General features: G+C 31.1%; 2 protein-coding genes across 2 annotated transcripts; one reads left to right on the top strand and one right to left on the bottom strand.

The window, feature by feature from the left end:
- Positions 1-5,968: 5,968 nt before the first annotated feature.
- Positions 5,969-8,639, top strand: WDR79 (Telomerase Cajal body protein 1 homolog). Its single transcript, XM_089697218.1, has 5 exons — positions 5,969-6,508; positions 6,940-7,128; positions 7,390-7,553; positions 7,749-8,035; positions 8,385-8,639. Exons 1-5 carry the CDS (start codon positions 6,072-6,074, stop codon positions 8,616-8,618), a joined length of 1,311 nt encoding a protein of 436 aa, XP_089553344.1. The 5' UTR covers positions 5,969-6,071; the 3' UTR covers positions 8,619-8,639.
- Positions 8,640-11,453: 2,814 nt separating this feature from the next.
- Positions 11,454-13,381, bottom strand: LOC149486991 (uncharacterized). Its single transcript, XM_089697350.1, has 4 exons — positions 13,336-13,381; positions 12,518-12,636; positions 12,403-12,474; positions 11,454-11,681 (listed from the first exon to the last, which is right to left on the bottom strand). Exons 1-4 carry the CDS (start codon positions 13,379-13,381, stop codon positions 11,454-11,456), a joined length of 465 nt encoding a protein of 154 aa, XP_089553476.1.
- Positions 13,382-16,338: the final 2,957 nt, after the last annotated feature.

Here is a 16,338-nt window from a genome sequence, read left to right as displayed (position 1 = left end):
TGAGGATGGATGGATGGATGTTTGTTAATCTTTCACGCGAATACTACTGAACCGATTACAATGAAATTTGTTAGGTAGTTAGCTGATGAACCAGATTAAGACATAGGCTACTTTATATCACGTAAATCCCACAGGAATGGGAAATATGCGGGATTTTCTTTGAAAACGCATGTATATTAAGTATGTATTTCAATAGTAGTTTCTCATTTATGAGAATTGAGAACTGTCATTTAATCAACTGTTTAATTTTCACATACACATTTAAAGTAAGTGTGAATTTTTTTCAAAATAAAAATACACTTTCTTTGATCAAATGTATTTATTATCTACAAGCGTGATCAATGCTTACTTATACCTACAAAAAATTTAAATCTTTTCTCTTTAAGTATTATCATTTGTAAAATTCTTATCTTCTTCAAATGTCTTTGCTCACATACGTCATATATGCTCGCATATTTCATTACCTATTGGTGTACCTTTTAATTGGCGTATCTTAATATATTTATTCATTCTTATCATAAATAAATAAATAAACAAGAACAAAAAAACCTAAAAATTAAAATAGCCATGTTAAGTACTCAGGGTTAATAAATAATAAAAAAAATAAAATAAAATAAGCCTTTATTAGTTTAAAATATACAACTTAATATGTTTTACAATAAATTTACAGTTTTTGTTAAAACAAATTACCTTAATATCTAGTTAAGACTCAGGGTTACTGCCCTTGAAATAAAATTATTTTGGTAAACTTATTTCTAATATTTTCCTTCGGAGTTCCAACTTTTTTGACTTCGTAGTGTATTCTTATTTTAATATATAAATCAATAATAGACTTAATTAAAAGATGTAAGTGATTGTTCAATACACAATTATCTGTGCTATGAGCAATCAGTTGTTTGAAAATATTTTTATTCGTGCACATATTTAAAACTTTGATTATTATTTTTAATATATTATGTTGTTTCCCAATTTCGGAAATACCTATAATTTTTAAATATTGCCGGAAAATCTTTTCTGTGTATAGGCATATACTAATTACATCAGGTGATGCCCTATACAAGCCCCCCCGGTCTTTAACTGTTAATAAATGTGCATTTGAATAGGAAGGAGGATTTAATAAAGCATTTTCTATAGTCTCACTGTTTAAACTCTTACAACATGTTTCACAGAGGATTATTTTATTTAATTTTCTTGCCACATACCCAGAAATATACACAACTACCATTTCTGAAAATTCTGATAAGTTTGGATTAAATGTGTAGTCGTGGTCAAAATACTCCTCCTGAGTGTCCTCTGAGTTCTCTGTACCTACATTATTATCATCGAATAATCTAGCTTTTTTAGCCGTATTATTGATTGCTTTAGCATAATTCGGATTTGCCGAATGCAGAATTCTTATATCGTCCAGAGGCAAACAGTTTCCATTCCTACTTATTTTAAATTCTGCATGGACTAATAGTTTTTTATATGCGGACATAAATGTATATGCCGATGGATTGTTATTAAATCCACCCATGGATCGGATGGCACCAAAAAAAATTTCTATGTGGTCCTGTGACAATTTGTATAGAGGAAGAAAGTAAAATTCAGGTTAGAATCATTTATAAATTTGTCATAAATGAATAAAGCAGATTTTATGCAAATTTTAAAACCAAGAAAACCAGTTTTTTTTCTTGAATCTAGCACAAAAGTGCCATCCAATAATTTGAGACGATTAATATACTCATCAATGTCGAGCATTTTGGCTCTGCTTTCAGAAATATTTTTTGAATTTAAAGGTTTTTTAAAACCATAAGACGCTAAATTTCTTGAGTTCATTAAATCAAATAAGTCATTAATTGTTCTTATAAACTTTATCGTGGCATCACAGTTTTCGAACCCGAAAATTTTTTTTTCTTTGCATGTGTGCAGAGCGTCCGCTACAGATTTACTCATTAACTGCGTTGCCAATTTTACTTTCATTTTCTGATTTTCATAATTTACATGTGCCACAGTGAGTTTGTTAGCTGCATGTAAACCTTCAATGGCTTGTAACTCAAGCAATCGCTCTACAAATATCCAGGAAATTTCATTTCCTTCGCTGTCTAAAAAAACTTTTTTCTCACCCCATGCATTTCTTAAAAGTTTTATATTGTGACAAGGGTCGTACATGATTGCGACTTCTTGTTTATCAACTTTAAAATGGGTCACTAAATTTTCTTTTTTTAAATTGCAGCCTAATTTTGTAGCCATTACCGCATTAGATGGTGCACCATCGAAAGTAAGTGAAATCACTCTTATGCCAGTTTCATTGAGCAGCCGGATACATTGAATAACTAAATTGTGCTTCTGTTCCCCTGACAAACCATTAGCCATGAAATATCCGACCGGTATTTTCCACGCCTCGTTCACGCATGTAACCATAAAAACTAAAGCTTCTGTCGCTAAAGGCAATTCGTCACTACATTCCTCCATTGCCATCCCAAAATCCACGTACCCATAAGTTTTTGTTCCATCATAGTGGACATGCTTTCGTATGGCGATTTCATCGATGGACAATGCAGCGTACAATGTTTTATCCGACTTTACGCAACGGGATTTTATGGTCTCTATAGATTCTTGTGTGAAACCTGGTTGACAATTTATGACTTGATACCATCGTGACAGAGTTTTAGAATGTGGTAGTATATTATTTAAGCTAGTTCTTACGTGATCATACGCTCTTGGGGATAAAAAGTGTAGTGTTAGTGCGAATTGCTTTATTTCTTTTGGGTATTCTTTGGGCAGTGAGCATCCCTGTGCTTTTAGGAAATATCGGGATACAACTGGATTTTCCAAATCAATAGAATTTTTAACTACTGACTTTTTCTCTTCTTCTAATTTTAAACCGTTTAAAATAACCTCCAGGCTATCCTTTTTCTTTACAACCCTTGAAAATTTACGCTGTAAATTTTTCAATTTTCTTCCACGCCTTTCTGCTAACGTTTTATAATGTTCCAGTTTAGATTTAAGTCCTTTAGTCATAGGATCCTAAAAAAAAAAAAAAAATTAACACATAAAGTTTAAAAGTTCCTAAAGTTTTATCTATACTAATATATAAAAAAAAACAGAAAGAAATATTTTATTGATTGTTTAGTTGTTTGCATGGAATAGACTCCGACGATACTGGTAATTTTAAGACACCGGGTCAGACTGCTAGTATTATATGTATATATTAAATTCCGGTTTTTGTAGTAACTGTTATCGAATGAACATTATCAAGTTTGTTTTTATTTTTTGAAAATGTTATTATTAGCTTTAATTCATAATACACAGCATACGCAGCAGCTTTAAAAAAAAAAAAAAAAAAAAAAAAAGCTTTAATTCATAATACTTTATATTAAACGAATGGTTGAGGGTCGGCAATGCGTCGTTGATGCATACGTTTCCCATCCTAGCGGTATAAAAAATTCTATCCACACTTACATCATTTTCATCCTGATATCCTTGATTAGCAGACGAGGTTGAAGCTTCATTACTAGTGTTCAAAACTAGCCGTCGTTTCTTAGGACATTTCTGAAAATTAACAAAAAAAATAGTTAATATAACTCCCAATATAATATGAGAAATGTGAGTGAGTTTGTTTGTAAGCCATGTAATGCCTTCACGTACGCTTAAACATCTACATTGATATTCAAGAAAGCAAGCCAGGAGTACGGAGAGATACGTGCGGGGTACAGTTTCACGCAATCAGAGCCGTGGGCAAAATGTAGATAAGTATAATTTTACAGGACCGATTTCAAAAATTCTAGCGACGTTGGATAGGTACGTTATCCTTGAGTGACATAGGCTATATAATACATATGTACCACGAATGAAGCAAGGGCGGACCCCTAGTGTTACAATTAATTAAAATAAATACCACTTATAATCACACAAATCTCCCCTGATACGCACCACCTTAACTTTTTATTCAACATATCGATACGACAGATTATTGTTTAATACTATATTCATATACTTACAATATTTTCAGTCTGACATTCCTGACTAGAAGATGTTGAAGTTTCGTTAGAGCTCTTCGAAATCAGCAGTCGCTTCTTAAGACATTTCTGAAAGTTTAAAACAATTAATAGTACAACATTTTCGACCCACTTCGGCGTATATTATAAGGCCACTATAAGTACTAAAAAGACATGTTATAAATATTGTGATTTTTCTTATTTTTTATATTGTGGGGTATTTTATGGTACAAATAACATGACATTATTTTGACTTACCTTTGAAACAGATAATTGGTTTGGAAATATAGTTGGTACAGCATAAGATTGTAGAATTCTTCTAGAGTATCCATCTTGATAACACGCAGGCTCGAAATGCAGTGAACACAATCTAGCAGATTTCGACGGCGTCCAATCTACTCGTCTCATGTTTTGTACCCATTTTTTATTTATCTCTGGATTTTTAGGAAATCTAAAACAAAATGAATTTATTAATAATCTAAAAGATAAAATAATTAACAACAAACAAAACACATAAGTCAAATAACAACCACGTGGTATTTTTTATTTTCCTGCGGTCTAAGAAAATTTACATCTATTATTTGCAACAACAACTACATATAAATCTAATACAAGTAACAAAATAAATAAATCAACGTTAATATATGAAATAGATTTTTTGTCGTAAATCGATAATATACGCTAGATGTGTTACAACACTACGGTGGTAAACAAAATGCCAAACGTGATATTATTGTGACTTTTTTTTTAAACGATTCAATTATTTTGTATTCCACAACCCCATAAAGTGGGTAAATGTTACAGTTACAACATAAAATTATAAAAAAGCGCTTGATAAAACCTTCAAATAGGGTTAAAACATAAATATTTATCAATTTGCTGAAAATCACTTACCGATGGAAAGATATTTTATCATTGTTTTTATCCAAAACTCCTATTCGACTTGTGCAGCCGGTAGCTGAACACACAATAGTCATTTTTGCACACTGACAAATAAAAAGAAACACTATACACTTTATATTTTCTAAGTATTTCGTTAAAAACACTTGACGCACTGAGCCCACCAGCTGGTTGGAAAACAAACTGACTGCCGGCGCGCTACGTTTGAAGACGTGCAGATACTCTATCGCTATCTCAATCTGGCTTATGCTGTTATTGACTAAGAGTAAGTAGATTAGAAAATATGTATTTTGTTCTGTCTTAATATAAGAACTCTATAGGTTTATTCCTCTGAGATGCCCACAGAGGTATTCAGAATATTTGACATTTTTTTTAAAACTATTGACCTGTGCAATTAACGTTGGAGACGAGAGAAAAACAATCTTATCGACTGAGGCCACCATAATGATTAAATAAGGAAAACTATTTTTAGGACTATTACAATTTACATGAATCTTTCTTTACCGCTATTAATTCATTGGTTACATCCGCATCCGTAACATCTTATAATTTATAGTAAATATAATGTATATATGTAATATATAATACTTTATCAATAATTATTCTAGTATGAATCATATATTCCAGCTCCACATACCTTCAATCTTTTTAGTTAACCACTGTGGATGTGGATATAAACTAGAAGCGACTTTTCACAGGTGTCATAATATTATGTATACTTTATGTTATGTAACGAGTTAATAGAACTATACTTGGAACTGTATAATATATTTTTTGAATGACAAAATAAAATTGTATGGCTGTTTTAAAATAATATGTATATTGTATACCTTTGTAGGTAGTAATTTTTGTATAATATTGTTTATAATTATGTAAATAAATTAGTAAATAGTGATAGAGATAGTTTTCGGATTACCTTTAACTGTTTGAAACCGTTATTAAAATGCGTCCATAGTGAGAATTTCTTTCTTAATAAAAGTTATTTAGTACAACATTATATATAATTTCCACCATAATTTCTGTGCTTGCGGTAAGTTAGTATATAACACTGAAATGAACGCGCCTCCAATATTGTTTTAGTGAGTGACAGGTGACAGACGTCACCTATTATCATAGTCTCGAAGCGAAAATAAATGTTTGTGTATTTATCGTTGTAGATTTATTTTTTTGTATATTAACTATCGATGAAAAATGATTGAAAATTGCAACAATACTGAAGAAATGTGTATTGATAATCCATCTGAAAAATCTATTATATTGAGCACCTCCGATACAGAAAACGTTGAATATAGTGCCGAAAGTTTATTTACGTACCCGGGATTGTTCACGAGCAAAACACTGGTAGAATTATGTAGTGCATCGTGGTCCCGATCACCCAAAGTTACACATGATATACAACCTTATCTAAGGGGTTGTAAATGGTCACCAGACGGAACCTGCTGCTTGTGTGTGGTTAACAATGATGGAGTGCATGTTATGGAGTTACCTCGTGATCTTTATAGTGGTGATGTTACAGCTAATAGAACTATTGACGTTTTAGAACCAGTTATTCATATAAAGGAAGCTGGCTTGGTGTATGACTTTTGTTGGTATCCTGGAATGAATAGTGGTGTCCCTGAAAGCTGCTGGTAAGGAATGTTTTATTTACCAATTTAAAGCAGTCCAAAAATATGCAATGAGCAATGGAAATCTAGTTTGTGATAAAAGTAATTTTGCTTCCTTATTAAAATAATATAGATTCTTAAATTATGTAGGCCTATTTCATCCTATCCTTCCTACTAATATTATAAATGCAAAAGTTTGTGAGGATGGATGAGTGTTTATTGTTTATGTGTAGGACATGTATGTGTGTTACTATGTCGCGCCACTGAACCAATTACAATGAAGTTTAGCACACATTTAGAGGGTAACTTGGATTAACACATAGGCTAGTTTTTATCCCGGCAATCCCACAGGAAAGGGAATTATGTGGGTTTTTCTTTGAAAACACAGGTGAAGCCACGGCTAGAAAGCTAGTACAATATAATCATTCTACAGCCATTGATTAATTTATTTACAGTTGGATAACAACAAAGCAAAATGCACCAGTACAAATGTGGGATGCATTTGATGGGTCCCTACGGTGTTCATACAGAGGCTTCAATGCTGTGGATGAGATGGAACCAGCTGTATCATGTTCTTTTATAGATAATGGATCTAGAATAGTAGCAGGCTATAAGAAAGTGTTGAGGACTTTTGATGTTGAAAGGTATGATTTACTCAACATTTAATTGTATTATAAACATTTAATTGTAATTTAAGGGTAATTTTCATATGCCTTGTTGTTTTAATCATATATTTCAGAATTTCTTATAGTTAGGTATCACAGGAAAGTCTTGATGGAAATTATGGTAATAAACCTCTTTTGTGATAAATCTTGAAGTGAAAAAAAAAACCTTTAGACAGTGTAAGCTGAGTGTAGTGGACTCATTGAAGCTGAAGTTAAAAATATTTAATTATTGTGTTTCAGACCAGGTAGAGAATTTTGTGAACACAAAATAAATTCACCAGCTTCATGTTTTACTACAAATAGTAATTTATTAGCTGTAGGCTCTTGGAACACAAGTATTTCTCTTTATAACATCAGTGAAATGGGTACATATAAGAGCATTGGAAAAATGCATGGCCATTCAGGTATGTTTACGAAATTTAAATAAAAACTACACTTAAATAGTAAAAACTTAAAAATTTAGATAAAATTATCATTTAAAATTCTATACCTTTGATTGTCTTAATTAATGCCTATGTATTTCTAAATTTTTCTGTTAAAAATGTGATTGCTACTACGATGTAGTTATGTAATAACAGTACGAAAAATCTCTGTTTTAGGTGGAGTAACACACATGAAGTTTACAAGTGATGGTTTACGACTAGTGTCTGGTGCAAGGAAAGACCACAGATTATTAGTATGGGACATTCGCTACTATAGAAGGCCTCTTAACATACTGAGTAGAGCAGTTGACACAAATCAGAGGATATACTTCGATATATCACCGTGTGGAAAGTATTTAGTTACTGGTGGTAGCGACGGGAGTGTCAAAGTATGGGATTTGAATAAAATTAATTGGAAGGATGAATTAGATGCTATGGACGATACGGATAATGTTTCTTATAGAGTGAGTATAAAAAATTTATGTTCAAAATTGACTTTAAATTTAAATAAATACACACACACACACACATGTAATCACTTTGAGCATGTGAAAAGGGTCATACAAGTCATGCTTTTTTGGGAATGTCCAAAACATATTATTTTTGTACTACTCTTAAGTATTCTGAGGTGACACTAGAAATAATTTAAACTACTAAAAACAGTTCAGTATTAAAAATTTAAATTTAATTATTCATTAAATTCACTTAAAATTGTTTGTATTCAATCAAATTATAAAAAAGAAACTTACAATTTTGCCAATACAAGTGTAAAATCCACTTTTCAATATAACCCTCATATATTATTATTTTCAGTTTCCTCTACATAAAGACTGCTGTAATAGTATATCAATACATCCAAGCAGACCCATACTAGCCACTGGTTCTGGGCAATACCATTTTGCAGACCCTCTCAGTGCAATAAATAAAGAATTAAACAACGAAGACACTATGTGTGACGAAGAAAGTTTTAGTGACATTAAATATTCTAAAGACGCAGAAAACAGTTTAGTGTTTTGGTGGATAGGTGACGTGCCTGATTTGACGTGAATAATTGTGAATTGTAATACATGTGTATTAAATTGTAAATACATATTTTTTACGAGATTTATTTATTTTAACTCCTCAAAGCTCATATATTTATCGTATTGCGTAATTATACTTAGACTTTCGCATGCCAATATGAATAAACATTGGCGTGTGAATGTGTTATGGAATTGAACTATGGAGTTATCTACACCTTTCTACTTATATCTAGGAACCACTATATTAATTTTTTTTCTTTATTTAAGTCAGTTGAAAGTCAATTATGTCGCTCCGTATGTCCTCTAAAATATTAAATTAACTATAATTTAAATAAAATATATTAACTAGCTTATATAGCTGTCTGGCATTGTCCGACATCGGAAATGCTAGACAGCTATTACAAAATCCAACCTTAGTTAAATAGTCATCTGGTAGGCCTCTTTTTCGTTCAGTTTACCACTACATTAAATCAATCCCTTAAACCTACGTCCTACATTAAATACCTGAAATGTAAATCACAAGATGTTTATCAAGGATCCGACTTATATATTGTTAAAATCATACTTCATCTTATAAAGCCTAAAGTCTAAACCTGTGTTTACTTTACAGGGACCGTCGCGTTGGTATAATCTGATTAAATATTCATGTAGTTTTGACACAAACCGCTTATAGCATTAACAAAGTTTTGATTCCGAAAGGATTCCGAAAGGCAGACAAAAGTCGTTAGAATAATATTTCCTCCTATAATTGCTTTTTCGTGGTTTGCGAAATTATTAATTCAAATTAGCCCTAATTTATGTACTTGCTACTAACTTTGCGGTCGTTAAGTCTTTCACACTCCATTGAAAAAGTGGTTTATGTATTGTTTTAATGTTTATTTATTATTAGCGATTTTAGTACAGAAATGGCTGTCCATTATACAAAATAATGACCATGGATGAAAGAATAGGGGATGAAGTCATGTCTTTAAAAATAATATAATATATGTAGATATTAATTACATATTATAATACATATAAAAAAAAATTAAAATATCTTTTTTTTTCATTTTATTCCTTAAAAGTTAAAACTGAAGCTTTAAATCAAGATATTAATAGTTATCAAAATTCCGGAAAATTATTATATTAACTATTTATAATTTTCCATACAAATAATGGGTACCAGTGCCAGTATTTTTGAATTTAATGTTTTGACGGTAGGTATAAAAACGCAAAGTTGTGCAATGTGCAATACACGTGGACGAAGGCAGGGCAGCTATGACGAAGGTGGACTCAAAGTGATTTATATTGTACCTGTGATTGTACCTATTCGTCGTGTAATAATAAAGAATAATTATTTGTAGTATGTATATTTATATAATAATCTAAATCTAATTATGATTTAAATCTTATATATAAAAATGAATCGCAAAATGTGTTGGTAAGCGCATAACTCGAGAACGGCTGAACCGATTTCGATAATTCTTTTTTTATTATATTCCTTGAAGTACGAGGATGGTTTTTATGTAGAGAAAACGTAAATATGTACCACGGGCGAAGCCGGGACGGACGTGAGCAATGGTGAAACCTCGGGGCACAGCTAGTGACAAATAAACAGGTAGTATTTATACTAAGTTTAGTAAGTGACTATAAAAAGATTACGTATGAAGCTTTAACGTAATTCTGTAATTCATAAATCACCACATAAATTCGCCTTCAATTCGCTCTAGTCTTACAAGCATGTTCTTAGCAGGCTCTTATTGTTAAGTATGTTGATAAGAAACCGCACCTAAATCTATTTTCAACCTCATTCTTTCATTAAACGTGATATTGGATTAATAACTTATTATACTAGTTATTATAAAATTTCATTTAGTTTATTCAATAGATTCTTAGTTAAAACAATTGAAGGCATTATAAAATAATCCATAAAACTAATAATCAATAAACTTTAATTTAAAATTATTGAGAAGCGAAAATAGATTTATTCCAGGTGGTATAGATTTGTAATAACTAAACTTATTGGAAGGAAAAGCGTTGACTCTTGAATTTGTAAGTTAATCAACTAAAACGCCTGATTCCCGGGCGTCCTTTTACTTCGCCAGGAACGATTTAATACATTGAGGCCATGATGAGAAAATTGTTCGAGTTCCTAGAAGCAATTGCGTAAACGATACCTCAGGTAAGTCTAATGTGGAAGTCGTTAAACATGAAATCTTCGTGTAGAGATTTACGCTACATGTCGTACAAATGTTACTTACACCACCTTACATATTCCGCTCTCGAAATATAAAGCTACGTGAATTCGAGCAAAACTTTTACACGTTTAATTCCGCTGGATATTTCAATAGGGGGATAAAATTAAAATCCTATACAGGAAAGCTTAAGTCACCGAGCCTGACATTTGCGTTTGCTGTGTTTAATCGAATGTGATTCTCAAATGAAATGAGAATTGATGTCGATGCGAGGTCAGATTATAATTTCATAGATTCATGCTTTGAGCAGATTCGTTGAAAGGTGAAGCTTTGGTGAAGCTCTTTCAGAATTTCAAAATGTCAGCGGGAATGTGGAAATGCTGTTATCGTGATAGATTATAGGAATTTCGCTTGGTTTGATTTAAAATTGACATTATAATGCACTCGGTATTGAAAGTTCATCCATTCTTGTGAATAATGATATCTAGCTGCATTTGATACGCGTTTTCCTACTATCGTTTTCTATTAAAACTAAAGTCGTCATAGCCCATAGGGCAGCTATGTTTATTTATCCTTAAACTATCAACTTAAAATTACTTATTATGTTCCTAAATTCGTAATAAAACTTTCCTTTTTTTAAATACACAATACTTCATTGAAATATAATAATTGATTCACAACATTTTCTATTCTTCTTTTTGCATACCTACAGCCGAAATTAATAGCGTCCTTTGGACATAGGTATATTTTCTATTGAAGAAATCGGCAAATAGGATAATGAAATGGATCAGGTTAAGTAGTCCAATCCAATAAGTACGGGATTCCACAGGAAATTCGCTAATGTAAGTTTGTACAATAATGTGCAACATTATAAGGAAGAATTGTATCTGAAAAAAATTGTATTGGGGTTCTGACTGAACATTTCCATAATCCACTAACTAAATATTAGTTCTCGGCTCGGTTAATAGTGACAATGACTAAGATTAGCTTTGAATCAATTAATTGCCTTAATTTGTCAGCGGTTACAAATTATAGTTCTTAGTTCTGTACCATCGTCCCTATTCGCAGCGTGGCGTCAGTATTATAAGGCGGTTAAAAATAGGACACTTTGATTTGCCCTATATGAAAATAGAGTTATAAACATTTCTAGCTTTACCTACATGATACATATACTTTATGAACTATTTTATGTCTGTCTTTTTCTTGAGTCACCATGTATTGCCAATACAGGAGTGAGGAGCGCTATTATCTCGAAGAAATAGAAAATAATTAGATATGAATAGGAGGCATTTGAGATTCATGTTGCGTTTGCGCTAGATCTAACTTTGTAAGGAATATCCGACATAAAGCTTATATATAACATGTACAAATAACCTTTACCTTCAATAAATACGCTAATGATAAAAGGTCAGGTCATCAGACCGTAACTGGTCCGCACTCTACTGGAACGACTACCTGCTCGTATGTATGTATTCCTAATTATCCCGTGTTAGATAATTAATTAGTGAAACAGTTTACCAAATGACGAAACTAATCCAGAACTGTCTATTTGTAGGATTACTAAGTATTACTATATATATTTAATTTAATTACTATAAAGATAATGTAAACCGGGCATAAGAGATGTTATTTCACAAGCTTACAAATATTGTCGTCATGTTCACATCTTCTCGGAAACAGACCTTTTCCCATTATGTAAGAGAGAAACTGAAACATAATTATAATAAATCCAAGTTTTCTTATAATGTACCTTGGACGCCAGTACAGCCGAATTTACAGCTTTTATAATATTATAGAAAATAAGAAATTTATTCGTCTGAAATGCTCTTTTCTTTTCCATAGTATGCGGTCCTATTTTATAATTAAAAGCTAAATAATCAAAAATAATAACAACTTAGACGTGGTGTATCCACATGAATGAATCCTCATTAGCGGCCAATTTTCAAGGAAGGCGACTAAAAAAAAAGTAGTTCTATAAACTTATTAAATCTTTTTTAAATTAATTTATTACTTATACTGTTTGTGAAGTTTTAAATTGTCGAAAAGAGGAAACGCTACCTGGTTAAATGTTAAATGAAATTCGTTTGAAAGACATGCTGTTATTTAGATTGTTTAATTGCCTGAACCCCGAGGCGTCATACCTCGTTAATGAGTGTGAGGCAATGTGTTGTCGCATGCTAAAATGCTTTGTATTATCTAGTTATTTTGTGAAACCAATTAAACCGCAATCGCATGAATAATGGCACAATTTTCTTTTGTAAATATTCTGCAAACTGAAGCGCGTTATAAGTCATGGATTTATTAAGCCTCCCGCCGCGTTAAAGTGAAAAGTTGATTTAATTTTGGCTATGCATTGTTTATTATTTTAAGGTTCTTGTTATATTTTAGGTTTAAAATATATCCACGACCCGCAACGGCCACCAACCGCAATTTAATTCAAATTTATGATACAAATAAAATTTTGTTTAAATTTATTAATATTTAAAATATCTTGCCCGTGTTCTTTTAAAATGAAAGACGTTACAATGTTGTTCACTGTTGTTCATTATTCGTTTTAAAAGATTAAACCTTTCATTTTTATTTCATCATCATTGAGGTTATCTATACTACACATTATGGTACGGGAGCTATTAACGTTTTAAAAAAAGTCATTTTAGTATAGTTGGGTTTTTGATATACTGTTTCTCTTGCTTTTTCGGTTAGAGTCCGGGCTGTCTGGCTGGCAGTAGTGGTTGCGCTTATTAGTGCGCACAGGAAAATATCCGTAATTGAAAGTCATTTATTAACGCGTAATTTTTAATCTATTGCCTTTAGATAGATCCATCAGACATAAATTTTTTATTGCAAGACGTTTTTTTCGTTGTTAAATAGGTGCCATACGCAATTTTTTATTTCAAAATAATTAAAAAGTCATCGAAATAAGTGAATTACATCAACATGAGTCCGCTTAAAAGGTAAGTAGGTAATAACTTTATTACTTATAATTTATTTATTAACTATTTATATATGTAATTTATTTATTTTTAATAATTTTTTTGAATAATTAGTAAACTAATATTTTTAATAGGTGGTTTCATATTTATTTATTTTTTGGGTACTAATATGAATTTGATGATATTTGGTTTTTATCAAGTTTACATTAACGTCCTATTTGAGGTTCGTTCTGAAAAGGAGGCACCATGGTAGATTGTAGGAAAAATTGTAAATAGTAAAATGAATATTATACATAGTATATCCTCCACGGGGACTCATGTTGATGGAATTTCACTTATTTCGATGACATTTTAATGATTTTGAAATAAAAAATTGCGTCTGGCACCTATTCAACAACGAAAAAAACGCCTTAACTAACTATTAAACTTGCCAAGTTAGGTGCGAAAGGGATAAAAAAACATACAGGCGTCATTCAACGTCATATTTTCTTGTTACAAGTTAATGTTCATACTGAAATCTCCAGTGTATTAGATATATGTATAAGCTTCTTGGTTCTATATCTATCAATTAGTCTATGAATTGTATTTATACTTATAACTGTACTACCTATATACTATTCGAATTGTAAAAATATATTGTATGAGACTAACGATTAACTAGATATAAATAGCAAGTTTTTACAACCGGTATTTTGTAAAAAACGCGTAGGCTGCTCTACATTTTTAGAAAGATTAAGTTAGTAAAGAAAATAATCGTACCTACGTTATTTCTACAGAGTTATTTTCTTGAAATATCTTTGGTAATGAATAAATTTTACGAAAGTTTTGATTTAAATAAATAATTTACTGAGATGGTTCAATGTGAAGTTTAAACAAATAAGATTTCCAGTCCTTGGAGAGTTACACTTCCCCATTGATTAAATTTTCTGCCTTATGTGGTTTATGAAATTTATGACGAGTTCCACAGATCAAAAACATAATATACTGGAATAATATTAATTATAATTATAAAATACGTTTGTTTTGGTTGATTCTTTCTCTTCGATGTAGTAGGAAAAGAGTCAGTTATTCTTGGATTACCTACTTTCATTCAAAGTTTCACTATTACATGTAAGTTTGTTGTTTCATTAACGAGTTTTAAAATCAAACTTATAGATTGTATTCTTTTAGATATCTAATGGAATAATTATACTCGCATACTCTCACTTGGAGTGAGGCGTTCTATACCTAATATAAGGACTAAAGCTTTTTTTCTTGATTCTACCAAAGATCATCGCTGATTTGAAAATAGGTATTAGATCGGAATCAAATTTTATAAACAACGCTACGACAGATTGTATCTTTTCCAATACAATTTCGTCGTATACATACCTATAGGTACATAATACCTTTCGTTTATATTCAATTACTGATAGTTTTGCGAATGGGAGCCATGTGAATCACTTTAGGGTCTAATGCCCGAGGGTGAGTTGAAATGGAATTTTATATGAGTTTTGGGTTTAAAGTTCACATGAAAAGGAATAACGGATTAGTTGCAATTGTTCACGGCAGTATTCATTATCGATCTTCATTTAGCTAGGTTGTCTATCATTCTGTAGCATATAAATAACAAGAAAAATAAAAAGAACAGCTAAGATTGGATAGAAACGTTAGTTAAACATAAAATAATTAATTATTTTCCAATCTTAAATCTACACAATATTATTGTTGACAGTTCGTCTAGACAGTAGCAAAATTGTGCGTGAAAATACTTATAAATAAATATAGAAATACGCAAGAAGGAAAATGATAATCGGTACTGTAATATCTTTTCAGTATTACTTGTTGCGTTATATTCCAATACTGATATGCGTTGAAGGTAGAAAATAATTTGGAAAATCCAAAAGTGCACGCCTCATAATTTTTTTTTAATAAATATTTATTAATTATTATTTTTGTTTATTTAATAACAATTAAACCACATCGAATCAGACCCTGAAAAATGAAAGGGTTCTATTCCTGAGCATACTCAAGCGTAAGAGAAAAAAAAGACTCGATTAGTAAAGTATTTCGGTCGCTATCGTGTTAACAAGAAAATCCTCCGCACATACAGACACACGGACGTCCAAGACAGAACTTTTTTAAACTGTTTTTTAACTAGTTTCAATAACAAAAATGACATCAAAAATATCATGAATGTTAAAAATAGTGTTTTTTCTTAATATGTGTGTGTATGTATTATCTTACAAGTGCAATGTATGATACATAAAGACATTTTAAGTTTGAAAAATCAGATGTTTAGCGCGAAGTGACAGTAGTACCCACCTCAACGCTTCGCTTATGAGGCGTGCAATATAAGGCATAAGAAATTGGTTCTCATCGTCCCATTATACATCTTATAAGATGCATCTGATGTTCAGCTGATAAGATTGATTTTCCAAGATGCAGTGACGAGATGAAAGTGCTATTTTTATTACGTCCGTGGGGAATGGTTTGCCTTATAAAATGATGGAATACGTGTAGGTTCTTAAAAGAGGTTTTACTATTAATATATTTGATGAAAATAGTGAGCTTGAAATAAATTTGCTTCTATATATTATAATATGCTATCTAAAGAGTTTTATAAAACATACTACATACTAGTTGACCCGGCAAACGT

This window comes from Colias philodice, chromosome 7, assembly GCF_061535455.1.
Source record: "Colias philodice isolate Cphi_HAF_F1 chromosome 7, ilColPhil1 Martin Lab GWU primary, whole genome shotgun sequence".
Taxonomy (NCBI): domain Eukaryota; kingdom Metazoa; phylum Arthropoda; class Insecta; order Lepidoptera; family Pieridae; genus Colias; species Colias philodice.
Note: the sequence above shows the minus strand (reverse complement) of the source record. Positions and strands in the feature narration are given on the sequence as shown.